This window comes from Curcuma longa, chromosome 9 (genome assembly GCF_044706935.1).
Source record: "Curcuma longa cultivar G26 ecotype Majalengka, Jawa Barat chromosome 9, ITB_CL_G26_1.1, whole genome shotgun sequence".
NCBI classification, from domain to species: domain Eukaryota; kingdom Viridiplantae; phylum Streptophyta; class Magnoliopsida; order Zingiberales; family Zingiberaceae; genus Curcuma; species Curcuma longa.
Window position 1 is genome coordinate 5334579 of NC_133869.1, and position 16668 is coordinate 5351246.

At 36.2% G+C, this 16668-nt stretch overlaps 1 protein-coding gene and 1 pseudogene across 1 annotated transcript; both read left to right on the forward strand.

Moving 5' to 3' along the window:
- Positions 1-327: 327 nt before the first annotated feature.
- On the forward strand, positions 328-1341 carry LOC141835402 (B3 domain-containing protein Os03g0120900-like). Its single transcript, XM_074722859.1, has one exon. The coding sequence runs from the start codon at positions 451-453 to the stop codon at positions 1267-1269; it is 819 nt and encodes a 272-aa protein (XP_074578960.1). The 5' UTR covers positions 328-450; the 3' UTR covers positions 1270-1341.
- Positions 1342-13447: 12106 nt separating this feature from the next.
- LOC141834440 (hydroxyproline O-galactosyltransferase GALT2-like) overlaps positions 13448-16668 on the forward strand; it is a 3548-nt pseudogene continuing 327 nt past the window's right edge.

Genomic DNA, 16668 nt, shown 5'->3' on the forward strand with positions numbered 1-16668 from the left:
GGTTGTAGGTACAAATATCATCACATGAGCTAAAAGTTAAATTAATTAACCTATTTGGAAGGCAAACCCTACATATGTGCCTAGTTAACATGGTGACGGAGTGCCTATTTGTCTTACATTGTCACCCAACACACACATGAAATGCACATGAAGGGAAAATAGTGATATGATATAGACTTTGGTGAGTTAATACATCCATGAGATGATGATAAGGATGTAGCCTCAGACCTCAGTTGGCATGGTCCCCTTTCTATACCCTATGCATGATTCCATCTATCTCCCATTTCCCTTTTCCTCCACCACCTCTTCTTTCTACTTCTCTTCTTAACTCACTCAATTTTTTCATCTTTTCTTCTTTCCTTCTTTCTTTCTCTTTCTCTCTTTTAGATCTTGAAGAAATTAAGCCTCTCAACGAATTATAATAGATTGATCGTAATAAGAGCACCTAATATGGAAGCATTTAGAGTGGTGCTACAACCTACACCTTCTTCCTCTTCTTCTCCCTCCTTGGTGTCTTCTCTGTGGAGGCCTGAATTAGGTACCGTGGTGGCGGCAGACGGTGGCAATGGGCGGCGGGAACACATGTTCGACAAGGTGGTGACGCCGAGCGACGTCGGGAAGCTGAACCGGCTGGTGATCCCGAAGCAGTACGCCGAGAGGTTCTTCCCGTTGGAGCCCGATATGGCCGACAAGGGGGTGTTGCTTTGCTTCGAGGACGCCGCCGGCGAGCGGTGGAGCTTCCGCTACTCCTACTGGCACAGCAGCCAGAGCTACGTGATGACCAAGGGATGGAGCCGCTTCGTGAAGGAGAAGAACCTCCACGCCGGGGACACCGTCTCCTTCCTCCGCGCCCCCTCCACCGGCGCCGGCCACCGCCTCTTCATCGACCTGCACCGTCGTAGGCACTTCTACCATCCGCTGATTCCTTACGACGCTTTTCGGCCACGGGGAGTAGCATCTTGGGGAGGTAATACGGCGACGGCGGCCGCGGACCAGATCTTATACTACAACAGAACGCTGCCGGGCTTTCCCCGGCAGCACATCGACGGACTCAAAGAAGCATCTTATGGCGACGAGGACACGGTTCTGGACTCGGTACCGGTGGTCATCGGCGGCATGGCAGCTACAACCAAGGCCGCGCCAAAGTGGGTGAGGCTTTTCGGAGTGAATCTAGAGTGCCCTGAGCTTCCCCCGCCGCCGGAGGATGGCAGCAATAACGCCGGCCGGTGGAAGACTTGCAGCAGAAGCGGAGAGAACGAAGAAAGATGAACATTTAAGAAGAAATTTCATCCCATAAATATATCCTTTCTGCATAACATATCATAAGCACTTCCAGTAGAGAGGAGGAATTATGTTAATTAATTCTGTAATAAATTTTTGTTTCATTTCTAGAAAATATTTGATGCATCTGCCTGCCATATATATAATATTTGCAGTTCATATAGATCTTGTTAATTATGTATCCATAATTATCTTTACTAAAAGTATTTAGATCAGTCATCATGTTTTTTGTTGTTGTTTTCAGGGGTTTTACCAGCTTTAGCCATATCAACAGTACGAATCAATGCTGGGAACTCTCTTTAGTTGCTGAAGAAGCATATAACCAGCATGTGAGCTCTCTCTCTCTCTCTCTCACTCACTCACTCACAAACACGCACACACACCACACACAGTACTCTAATGTCTCATGAATTGGGTTAAATACTTACTAATAAATAAAAAGTTGACAGTCTTACAATTTGTGGTTTCAACAAGAACATCTAATGAAGATTTTCTTTGTGTTTCCAAACACCAACAAAAGCCCTAAATTGTTTTGTTTAAACTGTACATATTTCTGTCGTATATACTTTTAGTTATAGTTGTCACTCCACTTTTCTTTTCCTTGTTATAAGTTGTCCTCTACTTACCGGCTCATAAATTTGGATGGAATAATGCTTAGTTAGTAGTACTTAAAGCTTTTACTCATAAAATTGGCTCATGGATAGTACTACCTGTCTCAATCCTTTTAACATAATAAGAGATTTCTTTGCAAGAGTTTGTATTTTGTTGATGTTATTTCCTCTAATATATACCTATAGTTTGCAAGAATTGGAACTTCATGGACATGTAATTTTGTGTGCGCACTCATACATATCATGCATACGAAACACATACACATAGACAATCAAACTTCATATCATTTTAAGATTATGACCGAAACTATATACGGGTTAAGTGTATGCACTAATCTCTCATACCTAGCTAAAGAGTTTAAAGGATATCAAATTTTGTATGTGCACACTCACACTCATATTAAATTTCATATTATTTTTGGATTTGATATTAGACTTTTTCTTTATCTTAAATAGTTAGGAACCGTATCTATGTTCAATGTGAGAGTCAATTGATCCCCATATATACTCACCCATAAGTCTATGCGCTTCTTAAGCTTTTGTTACATATCTACTTAACCCTAGAGTTGAAAGCTAATGGTGATCAAAACCAAACTTAACAAGAGTTCTGATTGTCAAAATAATAATAATAATAAGGAATGATCTTAGTGCTAGCTAGCTCATTAGTGAAAGAAGAGCCTTGTAGTGATTTGAAATAGTTATAATAAATCTGTTATTATTGTATTGACCATAAAAATAAATGTATAATGAAATTAACTTTAAGTACAAGTAGCTTAATAGTTTAAAGTACTACTTTTCACATTTGTGGATTATGATTCAATATTTTTTATTGTGATGCAAAATAATCTTATCCTTGTAATTAAGAAGCTCAATATCATAATATATTAGGAATTATTGTTGTTTTATGTATCATACATTTAGGAGGATCATATTTGTATCATGTAATGATATAAATTTTGAATAGAGCTAAGGACTAGTCATAATGTACTAATAAATTAACTTTAGCCATAGTACAAATACCTTTACTCATATACTATCTATCAAGATATAATCTTAACATAAACTTGTTTGTTTTCAGAAGTTGATTTGAAATGGATTAGATTAAAGATCAATGATTAATTTAGAGCATTTTACTAAATTATGACCCTTATATTCCTCAATTTATCCTTAGTTATCAACTTTCTCCTCAACTCAAATGAGGTTGTGGCATATCTTATGGGCAATAATAATAGGTTTCTAAGTACCTTTTCATGTAAGATCATCAAATTCGATCTTGCATCTTAATTTTGCATAGATTTTATGCATTAATTGATTTGTAAAGTAGTTGTCATGGTTAAATTGTATAGAGTGACCTCCTCGCTAATTTGCAAATTAGCTTACCTCATGATAAGTGAACAAACTTAGACTAACTTTTTGGATTCCCTCAAACTTAAGATGTTAACTAAATTAAAGAGCCTACCATCTCAATTAAATATAACTTTAGAATTTTGATCATGAAAATTGTTTTGCAAATCGTTTTGCATAGTGAAAAATAGCATCTATCAATTTGGGATCCCTCACGAAGTTTTAGGTTGATTTTGAATAATTTTTATTCAAAATTTAATTGTTCAAGTTTTCTTTAGAAAACCCCTAAGAAATTACGTAGCCTAAATATAGACTGCATGATCATTTAATTTGTAAACTATTGAGGCAATTAAACACAAGGAGCATGGTTTGGTAAATACTCATATCCTCCTTTTCTCGTTAATCTATTGAGGCAAAGAAGATCAATTACAGAGTTACTAAGGTAACTTTGTAACTTTCGTACCATCTAGTACTTAATCTTTTGGATCATTCAACACTTGATTAATTGATCATGTGATTCACTCCACAATTAAAATACCCTCTTCTTTTATTAGTCTTTAAAATTTTTTTTCTTCCTCTCCAAGTTTATCTTGTATATAAAAGTATCTTCGCAAATCTTTTAGATCATATTAGTTTATGCTTCCTTTTAAGATAATTTTTCATGTATCTTGAGTAATTCACTTCCACTCATTTTTGGTAATTTCCTTATTAAAAGAAAGTTCTCTAACAATGTAATTGGACTACAACATAATACCTATTTGCCGACTTGCATGCCCTTCTTCTTCATTTAGCATCACAAAGGATCACAAATTATTACAAGGTTGGAATTAAGATCACTTTATTCTCTCCAAAGCATCTGCATCTTTATCACTAGTCTCTCTCTCTAGGGTTCCAAATGTTCTTGCCATATCAGTACCTAATCTCACTTAAGTTTTACTTTAAGGGTTTAACCAAATGCAGACTAAAGATATGCACAAGCTTGTTTTACTTTAACCAAATGCTGCATCTGTGTAAATTAGATTGCCTTAAGTTTCCTTAATTCACTAAAGATATGCACAAACTTAGCTGTAAGTTGTGATGATGCAAATATATATACATCACAGACTTTGAAGCAGGTGTGTTAATTATAAGTTGGTCAAAAGGGACAGCCTCTGTGTGTGTCGACATGCATCTGCTTACTGCTTAGCTTGTTGACAAGGCGTGCAAACAATCTACAGTAGAAAGCATGCGTAATGCCTACAATAATTTTGCTTGAATGAGATATTCCTTCGCCATAAACAGGCACAGAGATGAAGAAAAAAACAAACGTACAGCAATAATACTGTGAGAAGGAATATAATCTTGTCACGTTCGCCCTGAATAATAATAATAATCTTGTATTTAGTATGATAAGTTTTCATTTCTAGGTCGTATGAGCATCAACTTTTTACATCTTTCACCAAAAGTTTCTTTCTTTGGGCTGAAAAATATGAGAGTAATTAGTAATGCTACACAAATGCTTGAAAATAGTTAGAAAGATCTTTTCTCTTCACCATACTTTTCATCATTTTAGAATAATGTTGGACAATATTCTTTCTTAATTATATTTTTTTGTCGTGACTTTAAAGTTTTAATTTAAAGTTTAAAATACTACAAAAATGCTTCTGATTCTTAGACTATGACCATATTTTTTTAATAAAATCATCAATAGAGAAAATGAAATAGCTTTATTTTCATGCAAAGGAATTCTTGAAGGAATATAAATATCGAGATGCACCTTTCCAAAACGTTCATTAGCTCTTCATCATAAAATTTTTTTTCAAGGAAAAATAAAAACTGATGCACTTTATTATAAACTTTATTTTTACAAGTTTGGTTTGTTATTTGAATAGAAGAAAGCCTAATAATCATATTCTTTTGTTGAAAGTAAATCAAAATTATTATAGTTAGATAATCATACTTCAAGTGTCATTTAATTGAATCATCAAGGACACTTAGGGCTATCATTTTCCTTGCTTGGTGAATACTTTGCCTTTAATTTTCTCTATATTTTAATTAGTGATTTTAAATTATGATAAAAATATAAATCTATTCAAATGTTTATAAATTATGGTGAAGATGTTCTGATTTGAGATTTTTCATGTTTGATTCCGTTGAGAAATGAAGTGTACTGAATTAAGGGAGGAATCAAAATCTTTTCTTGATTGTATTTTTTCTGACAGTTAAAATTCAACAAAATCTTTTCTCCCCTTGTCACCTCCTCGCTGAACTCGGAGGTGGCTTAGGTGCATGAAGCTCGTCTGCACGCATAGGCACAACTTTGGCACTAGCTTACTCATACTTGAAAGTCAGACCAAACTTGTCCACCATCCTCACCTCATCTGCCACCATCTTTACCAAGTGCTCTAATTTCTCATATAGGATTGTAAGTGAATTAAATGTTTATGAACAATTTTAGTATTCGACTAGGTAAAAATTTATTTATATATTTGATGTGTGCTAATTGCAAGTGCACGATCATCGTCAAATAGTAAAATTATCTTCCTTTGCGACTACATATTAACTACCAATTTACATGCAAAACAAACTATCAAGATGAATTGAATTGAGGGGATTGTTATGAAATCAAAGCAAGCTAAGAAAACTTTATGAAAAGAGATGATAAAATTAATTCTTGAGACAATTATAGGATTTCGATTTCACTACAATGACTGTTGACAATTTAATTATAATTTCCTCTCTTAGCTTTCAATGTTAGATTATGTTTGAAGTTAATTTATCCTAAGATAAACTATGTTTCCTTTCAAAATACACCGATGTATATACTCTAACATGACCTTTATTCTCATGGTAATCAAATCAGGATAGACCTTTTGCGTTCTGTGATAATCAATGTATCCTCGATAGAATTTGAACTACTTTCATGATCGAACACTCTAGTCTAATTCTATTGATCCAAGAGTAGAGTTCACCTCTCGGTCCATCTCTTAGTCTCTAATATATGCAAACGTATGCTAATATATCCATAATTAAGTATGGTAAAATTGAATCAAGAATCAAACATATCATAAATAAAAGAGAGAAATCACAAACATCAATCATCAACTTAACATCGGGTTACTCCCTAACCCTAGAATTAAAGACACTATTTTATTACAATGGATATATAAGCTATAGATGTTGGTGCAATCATGCCTCGGATGAGAATATTGATAACTATTTGAGTTTAGGTTAATAAGGTGGATCTCACTTATGTCGTGAGTGTGTAGGATAAGTGAAGTCCTCACAGGTTGGAAGACGGATGCAAAGCAAGGAAAGTTTAAGAAAATCGATGTAACGCCCGTCCTTCATGCTTTCTATGAGCCGGGTTACTTTCTTTCTCTTTCCTTCTTGTATTACTTAAAGTGCTACTCTATTTAGCAATAATTTAAAATTTTCTAACTTGTGCGGAAATTTTTTTTTTCATGTTCAATTTTCTTTCTTTCAGCCTTTCTTCTAAACTCCATTTAAATACTCAACTAATAGTTCTAAAGCAAACTAAAGCATTTCTAACTATATTTGCATGCAAAGGGTCATAAATGAACTTCTTGCACTCTTTAAAACTAATCTACATATAATGTATCAATAATATACCTCATGTGTCAAAAGTATCAATCTCAAAAATTAATTAAGCATTAGTTCATTTTATTACTTTAAAATTCTATGCATATTTATTGAAAAGACATGAATCATAATATCTAACAAACATTAACCAAAACTAATCTATTTAATCATTAGCAACAGAAATACTAGATGATACCCAACATATGCAAAACTAACAATTTATGAAATCTTCTTAACAATGAATAGAAAGTAAAATCTCTAAATTTTCTTAGCAATTTAAAAACATCTTAATGTGCTCTTAGCAAATTCCCAAGGCTTTCCATAGTCCAGGCATCACACACACCATCACACATCCCCTTGTCGTCTTCCTTCAAATTTGCTTTTCTTTTCCTTTGTCTGCAGTAAGAGGAAATGCAACTATAAGCGGATGCTTAGTAAGTACTATCTAACTCACAAAACTGAGATGTACATATATACAAAAATTCTAAAACTGCATGTTCATAATAAGAAATTTTTCATGCTCATTGAAATAGTTTCCATGCTTTGAAACTCTTAAAACTTAAAACATGTGATCTTTCATGTTTATGCTACAATATCATGTAAGTACTAGAAATTCTCATCTTATAAACATGAAATTGCAATTGATACACTTCCTTAACTAAACTTGCTGGAACTTGAAACTTTTGTAAAACTTGATTTATTTGTTCGAATACTTATAACTTTATACTTCAAATAATAATCAACTTTCTCTTGGGGCCCAGACGTAGTACCAAAGCGCGCTCCCTAATAGAGACTGGGGTAGCGAGCCACCAGTCCTACGAGGGTAAAGACCTTGATCTTACCAGGGTCAAGACCTCGGAATTGGTCACCTGTATTTATTTTACGACAACCTCGGAAGTCGGGTACTAGCCCTCTTTAAAGTAAAATACTTGTTATCTTTTAGTACTCATATAGTAAAATACCTTGGCATTTCTTCAAACACTTGGTGTGCTTTTGATCCTCAAATTCTTGAATTTGGGATCCTATCAAAGACCTTGATCTTTCTTTGCTTATAAATTTCTCATAAACCTCTAAAATAACTTAATAGAATACTTTATCATTCTACATACATACAATTCTCAGGTTTACATATAATTTAGAGTTTTTGCATAGAACGAACACAATTCACTACAACAATTGAGTAATTTAGCGACGAAATTATTTCGTCGCTAATCACGATTTTTCGTCGCTAATTATGTTTAGCGACGAAATTTTATCGTCGCTAATTTTGTCGCTATAAGTGCGTCGCAAAACATCATTAGCGGCGAATCCCTTGAAATTCGTCGCTAATATTAGCGACGAATAATATTACGTCGCTAATATAAAATATTCGTCGCTAAAATTAGCAACGAATTCCAAGTGATTCGTCGCTGTTTTCGCGACGAATTTATAGATTTTCGTCGCTAACAATTGTAATTATGGCTTAAAAAAAAAAATGACTGTCGCTTAAATTAGCGACGATACAATCGCTAAAACCAAATGTTATCGATGACTCGTCGCTAAAAACGTCCCACAGGTCGAAGCTTAGCCATCGTTGCTAAACCTGTTTAGTAATGCCTTTTCGTCCTAAGTTTCGATATGTCTCAATCGAACCTTCCCTGTATCCAGTAAATGCCCTGTATACATCATCCAAACACGTCCAGACACGTCCAGTAAAATGCTTCATCACTCAAATAACATCACAACAAACAAATAACATCACAATATCACTCAAAACACACTAAAATCACAAAATTCAAATACATAAACATATAATCTACATTAGTTTAAATACACTGCAGTAATCTCCACTTAAAGTTTACATACAAGCTGGCCAAATGCAAACAACAACTTCTACAAAGCAATTGTCATCCTACAGTTTTGGCCCAGGTGGCCTAGTCATGACAGGTGAAACAGAATAATCAGAAACAAGTGCAGAAGAACTTAGAATAACAGCCCAGAAAATGCTGTATACCTGAAGAGAGAACAACCAATAATTAGCTCAAAACAATTAGATAATGTAATATCATAAATATAAAATGGAGCTCAAAACAATAAGAACAACCAGGCTGTTGTCACTCGATGAAAATGTAGATAACACAAGTGCCATTATATCGCAGAAACACAGTACAAAACAATCATATGTAATAGTGTGTTTACTTGGATCAAGGAATTTAACTCCGACCAACTCCTCCATTTTATATCCACCCAAATCAGAATGAAAATAAAGAGGGTTCTGAGTCCCTAATAAAAACAAGCATATGGATGTAACATTAATTTCTTCCTTTCAGTTTCTATAAATTGCAAGATTGCCAAAAGTGGAGAGTAGGAAGATAATGCAATCCAATTCTTTATTTTTTTTACCTCATTTGAACTAATACTTTCTATCTCACTTCCACTCCATTATCTTCGAGACAAAAGGAGGATAATAATATTATAGACCATATTTATATTTAGAAGCTCAAACTTGCCTTTTCTCCACTTGTTCAAGATTTGGACAAAATAAAATGGAAGATTTGGAATGATATAAATCTTTTCCTCTCCTCTTCCTTCTCAGTAAATAAATGAAATTACAAGTTTTCAGGTCCTTTTCTTTCCCTTTCTACTTATTTTTCAAATAACACAGCATAAATACAAAGTTTACCAATCAAAATATACCGCACATCAATCTTAAGGGATCTTCAATCAAATCATGGAATCAGGCTTCCTTAAACAGACTAGGTAGCAACAAGGTTCATGTTGGACAACCTCAAATTCTACAAGCTAATGTCTCATATACCTATTCAAGAAAACTAAAATTTTTCAGGCAATCAGACCAGAAGCCCACTATAACACGTTTACACTGGATAGCTACCCTCAAAAGTTAACAACGTTCAAGTGTCCATTTTACTAGAGATATAATACTAGAGATACAAGATTTAATACCTAAGCAGTGGGATATAATAGAAGTTACACAAGACAACTTCATTGAAGCCAGTGAAATGTAATTCCCTTAGAATTGAAATGATCAAACATCAATGGTAGACATGATGTTAAATTAGGATAGTAAGTTAATGCTCCCCTACAGAGCACTAGTTGAATTAATAATCAAACATCAATGTTAAACCTAGGATGTTAAACCTACCAATGGTAGACATGTTCTTAATTATAGAACAAAAGTCTCAAATAGAACATGATCAATGCATAACAACCATAATCTAAAAATAGAACATGATCAATCTAATAGAGATAACAGATCCATTTAATAAATCCTTACCGAATTCAACCAGTGAACTCACCTTAGATCCAAAGCCCTAGCACAGCTGCTTTAGTGGCAGTAGTAATCCCAATCTGATCCCGCTTTCTTTCCCGATGTATCCTGAACTGCGATAGAGGAACGGTTTTACTATATGGGACCTGTTTACCCTAGATGGAGCTACACCTGTTTTCTTTCCTGATGGAGCCTCACCTGACTTGTCTTTCCTTCTTTGCTGGCCAAGTCTTTCCTCTGCCTTTTCTGAGCCTAGCTTAGCCACCGGTTCCACTCCCTTCTCCTTCTTCTTCCCTTGCAAAGATGGTTGCCGATGTGGAAAGCTCCTAGGCAGCTCTCCAACCTCTCCTCGCTGTAGCCGGCGAGCAGACAGGAAGATCGCGATGAGGAGAAGGAGATGTTGGCTTCGGCGCGATTGGGAGAAGAAACTCGCGGCTTCGCTCTTGGGAAGAAGTTTGGAAGATCGGAGAAAGGGGGAAATGGGAGATCGGTCGTGAGAAAAGGGGATTAGGGCGCAGCGACGAGGAGAAAGGGAGAAAGGAGAAGATTAGGGCGCAGCGACGAGAGAAATGGAGAAAGGAGATCGGGGATTGGGTTTAGACGAAGCTTAGCGACGAAATATGTAGTTTTCGCCTCAAATAATTAAATATTAGCGACGAAATAATCGTTTCGTCGCCAAAAACGTTGGGTTAACGACGAATTAAGATTTTCGCCGCTAAAAATGCTGGTAAAAGGAGTTAGCGACGTTTTTTCCATTTTGTTGCTAAAGTTTAGCGACGAAATATAAAATTTCGTCGCTAAAAATTTAATTTAGCGACGAAATTTTATATTTCGTCGCTAAAAATTTAGTTTAGCGACGTACTATTTTTTTCGCCGTAAATACTTACAATTAGCGACAAAATAAAAATTTGTCGCTAATATTTCGTCGCTATTTTAATAATTTCTTGTAGTGAAGAGGCAAAAATCCTTTATATTCATGAGATAAATATAAATTTTTTTTTTTTTTGCATTTTTGAAAGGTGCATGATAGTTCCCACAGCTAGTGTCACGAGTGAATCTCAAATTAGAATTTATAATCAAAAACTCTTAGCTCACAAGCAAATGTAATATAGGGGCCACGAGTCGTATTTTCCAAGGACTAGTAGAGAATTTGTCTAAATCAAGCTAAGATGTCGTTCTTTTTGGGGTTTTCAAATATAAATGGGGTTTTGGTGTTTTTTAATTGGAATGCAAATTTAAATTCAGTAAATGAAACAAAATGCAAGTTTTACCAATTAAAATGAAAACAATTGAAACTAGGTATAAAACAAACTACGAATGCAATTCAATTCAATTGAAACCTATTCTAGTTATTTATTGAAACACTAATGAAATGTAAAAGTCTTCTTCCTCAAATTGTAAGAAATAGGAAATCAAGCTAAAATTGTAGGAAACACCAATGCAAAACTCTAAACATCAAGCATTAAAGTGAACAACTAAACTTGAAATGAAACTAGGCTAAAATCACAAATTGAGAGGAAACAATTCTAGCTTGCTAAACAATGATACAATCTAATTATCTGAGACACTTAACTATCAGAAACCAATTACAAAAGCTAGTAAACAGCCATTGATCAAAAATAGATTAACTATCAGAATCAACTACTGATACGTAACAGTAGTTGATACTGCACAGTAGCAAGAAAATTAGAAACCATTGAAGCAAGTAATCAAACAGATTTAATCAGACCTAAACAATTCGAAACAAATTGATCAAATAAGTAAAGAACATATCAGAATTTGTCAAATGTTCAGAGATGGATTAGAAGATAACAAAACAGAATAGAAGAAAATGTAAAATGTTCAGTAATGAGAAAGATAGAATTCGGAATCTTCCCTTCACAAACCAATTCCAATCTTGTCATCACACAAGATCAAATCGAAGATTACAAATTTCAGACAAACTCCTATCAATTTCAATTTGATTTAGATCTGAATCAGTTCTACTGAATGCGTATCAGAAACCCTCCGAACAGCAGAACAGAGCTCAATCCCGATCTAAAAACCCAGCTAAAGATCCTTCAAATCGCAATCAATTAAATGCTCTAGAACCGTCAAGAACCTTCTAAGAACCCCTCAGAATGTCATTGATAGCTCCGATCATGATGGATCCACAGATCTCAGCTGAAACTCATCGCGAAAATGAAGCTTTGATGAAACCCTCACCAGAAGAATTCGCTCCAAATTGATGCCAAATTAAGCTTGAAGAGGCCTGATGGGATCTGGAAACTGGATTGGAAGGGAAAAAAATCCGAAGATCGCCGAAGAAAATGAGGAAAACAAAGCTGGGGATTGCGAAAACGAAGGTGCTATAGTAACCAAGTCACGAACACTGTAGCATTCTCGTTATAACTAAGGTTACTGTTCACAACCGGCTTGTCTAGCTGGTTCGATCTGAGTCAGCCCAAGTGTGACCCAACTCAACCAATTTAACTCCAATTAGCATGGTTTCAGCTCCAATCAAACCCTAATCTTGATCATGAAGTTTTGGGTCTATCGAATTGATCAAAGCTTGAGATCATGCTCGTGTGGATACGCATAGAGGCACTGACGCTTGAACGTGCAAGAGATCCGGTGAATTGAGGATGAGTGGGATAAGCAAAGGGCATGCTTCAAAGGTATAGATCTATTAGATAGATAAATTGAATTTCATACAAGTTTTCTTTTGCATGGATCACTCGTTGGGATCTTATTTCCGCTGTAAATTTTATTATTTATCGCATAGAATTCCCTACAATTACATTGTTGAGGCTTGAGTATGTCATCTTTGAGGCTTGTATTCACAGAGCAACATACAAGGTGTACTCGAATTCGTACCTCACTCTCTATTGTATATCGATTTTCTTCATCCCTTCTCTATCACTCATATTATTTCAAATCATGGAGAATAAAGATGACTACTCTTTCTATCTCTTTAGAAATTTAATATTTTTAGATCAATTGTTCATTGAGAAAAATTCATTTGTAATTGGAACTCGATCATACTTAAAAAATTATATAGGTATCTTACCGTTACATCGTAGTCCGGAGGGCTGAGGTAAACGGATGATAAATTGTCGATATTCATGCTATCCTTTGATCATCTCCTAAATTGAGTACGTTCCAAGATGTAAACCTAAAATTCTAAGCGCATTAATTTGTAAAAATTGAATTTATTTGAATGTTAATGTAAAAAATCAGGACCATCCACGTCCATGGCGAGGTAAATTCTCCATTTTTGTATTTCATGAGGGGCAATACGCAAATATCCCATGATCACCTCGCCTCCTTGTTTTTCTTTCACAGGCCAGCCTTCGACAAAGATACCATCGGCCTCCTTCGATTCATCCGGTCAAGTGGGCCTGGGCGACGTTCCACCGTTGGATCAAAAATCGACGGTCGGGTCACCGGATCCCCTTCGCTCACAGCTCGCTGCCTCCTTCGTAGCACTGCAGTTCGCACCGATCTCCACCGCTGCCTCGTGTCCGCCGGCGATCGACGCGTCGGAGACAGAAATCTGAGGTTCGGTAACTCCTATCCCCGTGCCGAAGGATCATTCTTGTCGCTGCTTCCGGATTCGTTTTCCTGACTGCATCTGCGGCACCTCGTTCGCATCGTCAAAATATCGTAGCAGAAATGTTAGATTTGTTGCTTTCTTCTGTCCGTCAATCACGTCCTTGCCTTCCTGGGCGTTTACTTTGTGTCAAAAGGGATCATTTTTAGGAGAATTTTTCAGGTCTCTTTGCTAATCGGATGAATACCTCGTAAAGTGTTGATGAATTCCATTTTTGTTTATGGGAATCGGATTTTTCTTTCTCATTTTTTAATTTTGGAGTGAACGGACGATGAGGGGGAGAAGCGTTGATTCCTCTGGGACGAGAAAGTGGAAGCTTTCTCATGCTCTGTTGGCGATTGGATCAATCTACTTGATCTTCATCTCGTTCAAGTTCCACCATTTTCTGGAGATTGCTAACGCGTTGAGTGGGGACGATAGCTTCTCTGGGCTCGACCGGCCGGTCAATGACCTTACCTACGCCCATCTACAGCTTGTTGGACACAGAAACCCCGTTTTGCTCCACCATGATACCTTCCACCGGAAACTGGAGGACAGCTGGAATCTCGCTCCTGGCCAAGAAAAGGATCAGTCTTCCCATCTATCTGCACCGATAACGCTGCTCCGGTCTCGGTTTGGCTACAAATACAAATCATCCGGCAACCTGACGCAGTTGGAGGAGATGGTCAATGAGGCATGGGTGCTAGGAGAGAAGGCTTGGGATGACGTGAAGAGTTATGATCCGGAAAGCGGCATGGATCGACTGCCTGTTGGGGAAGAAAAAACCTGTGTCTTGCCCATCTTCACTGGCAAAGAGTTCAGCTGAGATGGACATTGATAGTGATGGGGACCTCCTGGTCTTTCTTCCCTGTGGTTTAGCAGTAGGCTCTTCGATCACAGTTGTCGGCAAACCTAATGAAGCACATAAGGAATATGTCCCTCAACTGGCAAGGATGAGGCAGGGGGATGGATTTGTCTGGGTCTCGCAGTTTATGTTGGAACTCCAGGGACTTAGGGTGGTGGATGGTGAGGACCCGCCGAAGATCCTTCATTTGAATCCCAGAGTCAGGGGTGATTGGAGCAAGAAGCCTATTCTCGAGCTCAACTCGTGTTATCGAATGCAATGGGGTACATCAATCAGGTGCGATGGTTTACCTTCACGGGATGAAGATGACACAGGTATCATATTGTTATGTATTCTAGCTGCAATTGCTTGGACCCTTAGTCTGCTTTTAATTATCTGTTTGTTCCTCTGCTGCATGCCTTGGATTGCATTACTCTACCAAACGTGATACTTCAAACTAGTTCTCTACAAATTCCTCAGCATTTACACATTGTGTATCAGAAAACCTGCAGTTGTCGTACAGCAATTCAAGAAACCCTGCTACCAGCCAATAAATAATAAATTATATAAGTTCATCAATTGTTCAACAGTCATAATTAAGGAAATTAGGCACCTGAAAAGATGTTCATATTCTTTTTTTCGCCTCAATTCATAGGCATTCAGTTTTGAGTTTTCTTGAGATTTTAGATGCAAGCAAAGGTTTTTGAAGGCAATGTAAGAGAGTTTGTTGAGTTAATGCGACAACTATTTCATCACTTCTTTGATGCTTCACTTGTGGATTAGGTGCTATTAGGATGTTAGAAATGCAAATAGAGACCCAAGGGCAGTAACTGACATATACTGTGGCTTATTGTAACTGTTGCCATTTTTGCAGCATGTATTCCCTAACTATTTGATATGTATAATTGCATATAATAATGCATCGTTTTTTATTAACCTACATTGATGGCCATTGCTGAATAGTTTTTGCAAAAATTCAACTGCTGTACTACTTGATTTTGTTGAGGAGCAAAATGTAATATCGTCTACTTGAACAAGCTAATTGAGAGTTTCATCAAGATTTGAAATTGATACTATTGTTATAGAGGCCATTACTGTGGATGCCTCCTTTTAGGAGGCATATGTATTTAACTGGTTCGTTCATGCGTGGATTGACTTTGCTACTGGTGCTGTTTAAGATGACCAATAGATGAGCGTTGGACTAATCCTCCTGAATTCTTCTTCAACAATGAACTAGAATATTTATGAAATGTAAATGCTGATTAGATGCCCTTTTTTAAACCTTCATTTAATGCAAGGGAGAATATCTCCATCCTACATCTTATGCAAGGGAGAATTACTTTAAACTCCTTTTACCTAATTCTTATAGGTTATAACTTTTAAACTCTTCTCTTAAAATGTTTGGATTATAATTCAGGCAATTTTTAGATAGGTGTGAGAATGCAAAGAGAAAAGAGTATGGATGGCACTTAGAGATGCTTACCATTTTAAGGTTCTTATTGTAGTAGTTCTTTGTTAATCGGTATCTGGTCTTCATTAATCTTGTTTTGTGAAAATAATGTCATTTTTTTTAATAAATGATAATGTTGAATAACTGTGACTAGATCTAAGTCATAGCACCTTATTTTACCAATATGAGGACGATGATTTACAATTGGCAATGTATTCCTTTGAAACTCATATGATCATGTATGACTAGCATGTACAATTTCAATCGTTTCTTTTTGGACAGTTGATGGATTTAGAAAATGCGAAAAGTGGGCTCGGAGTGATATGATAGATTCGAAAGAATCGCGAAGTACTTCTTGGCTTAGTAGATTTATAGGTCGTGCGAAGAAGCCAGAAATGACATGGTCTTTTCCTTTTGTGGAAGGCCAGCTGTTTGTCTTAACTATACAAGCTGGTGTTGAAGGATATCATATTTATGTCGGGGGAAGACATATAGCTTCATTCTCATATCGACCGGTAAACAAGTTGTTAAGCTTGAGTCATCCATGTTCAATATGGTTTGTAACAGAATATTTGTCATTGAATAGCTTGTCTGTTCTGCAGGGCTTCACTCTTGAAGATGCAACTGGCTTAGCAATAAAAGGAGATGTTAATGTACACTCTGTATATGTCACTTCGCTTCCACCATCTCATCCTAGTTTTTCACCTGATCGTGTTC

What these genes read in the sequence shown, in the direction of transcription:
- LOC141835402 (XM_074722859.1), top strand. Translation starts at nt 451, where the DNA reads ATGGAAGCATTTAGAGTGGTGCTACAACCTACACCTTCTTCCTCTTCT.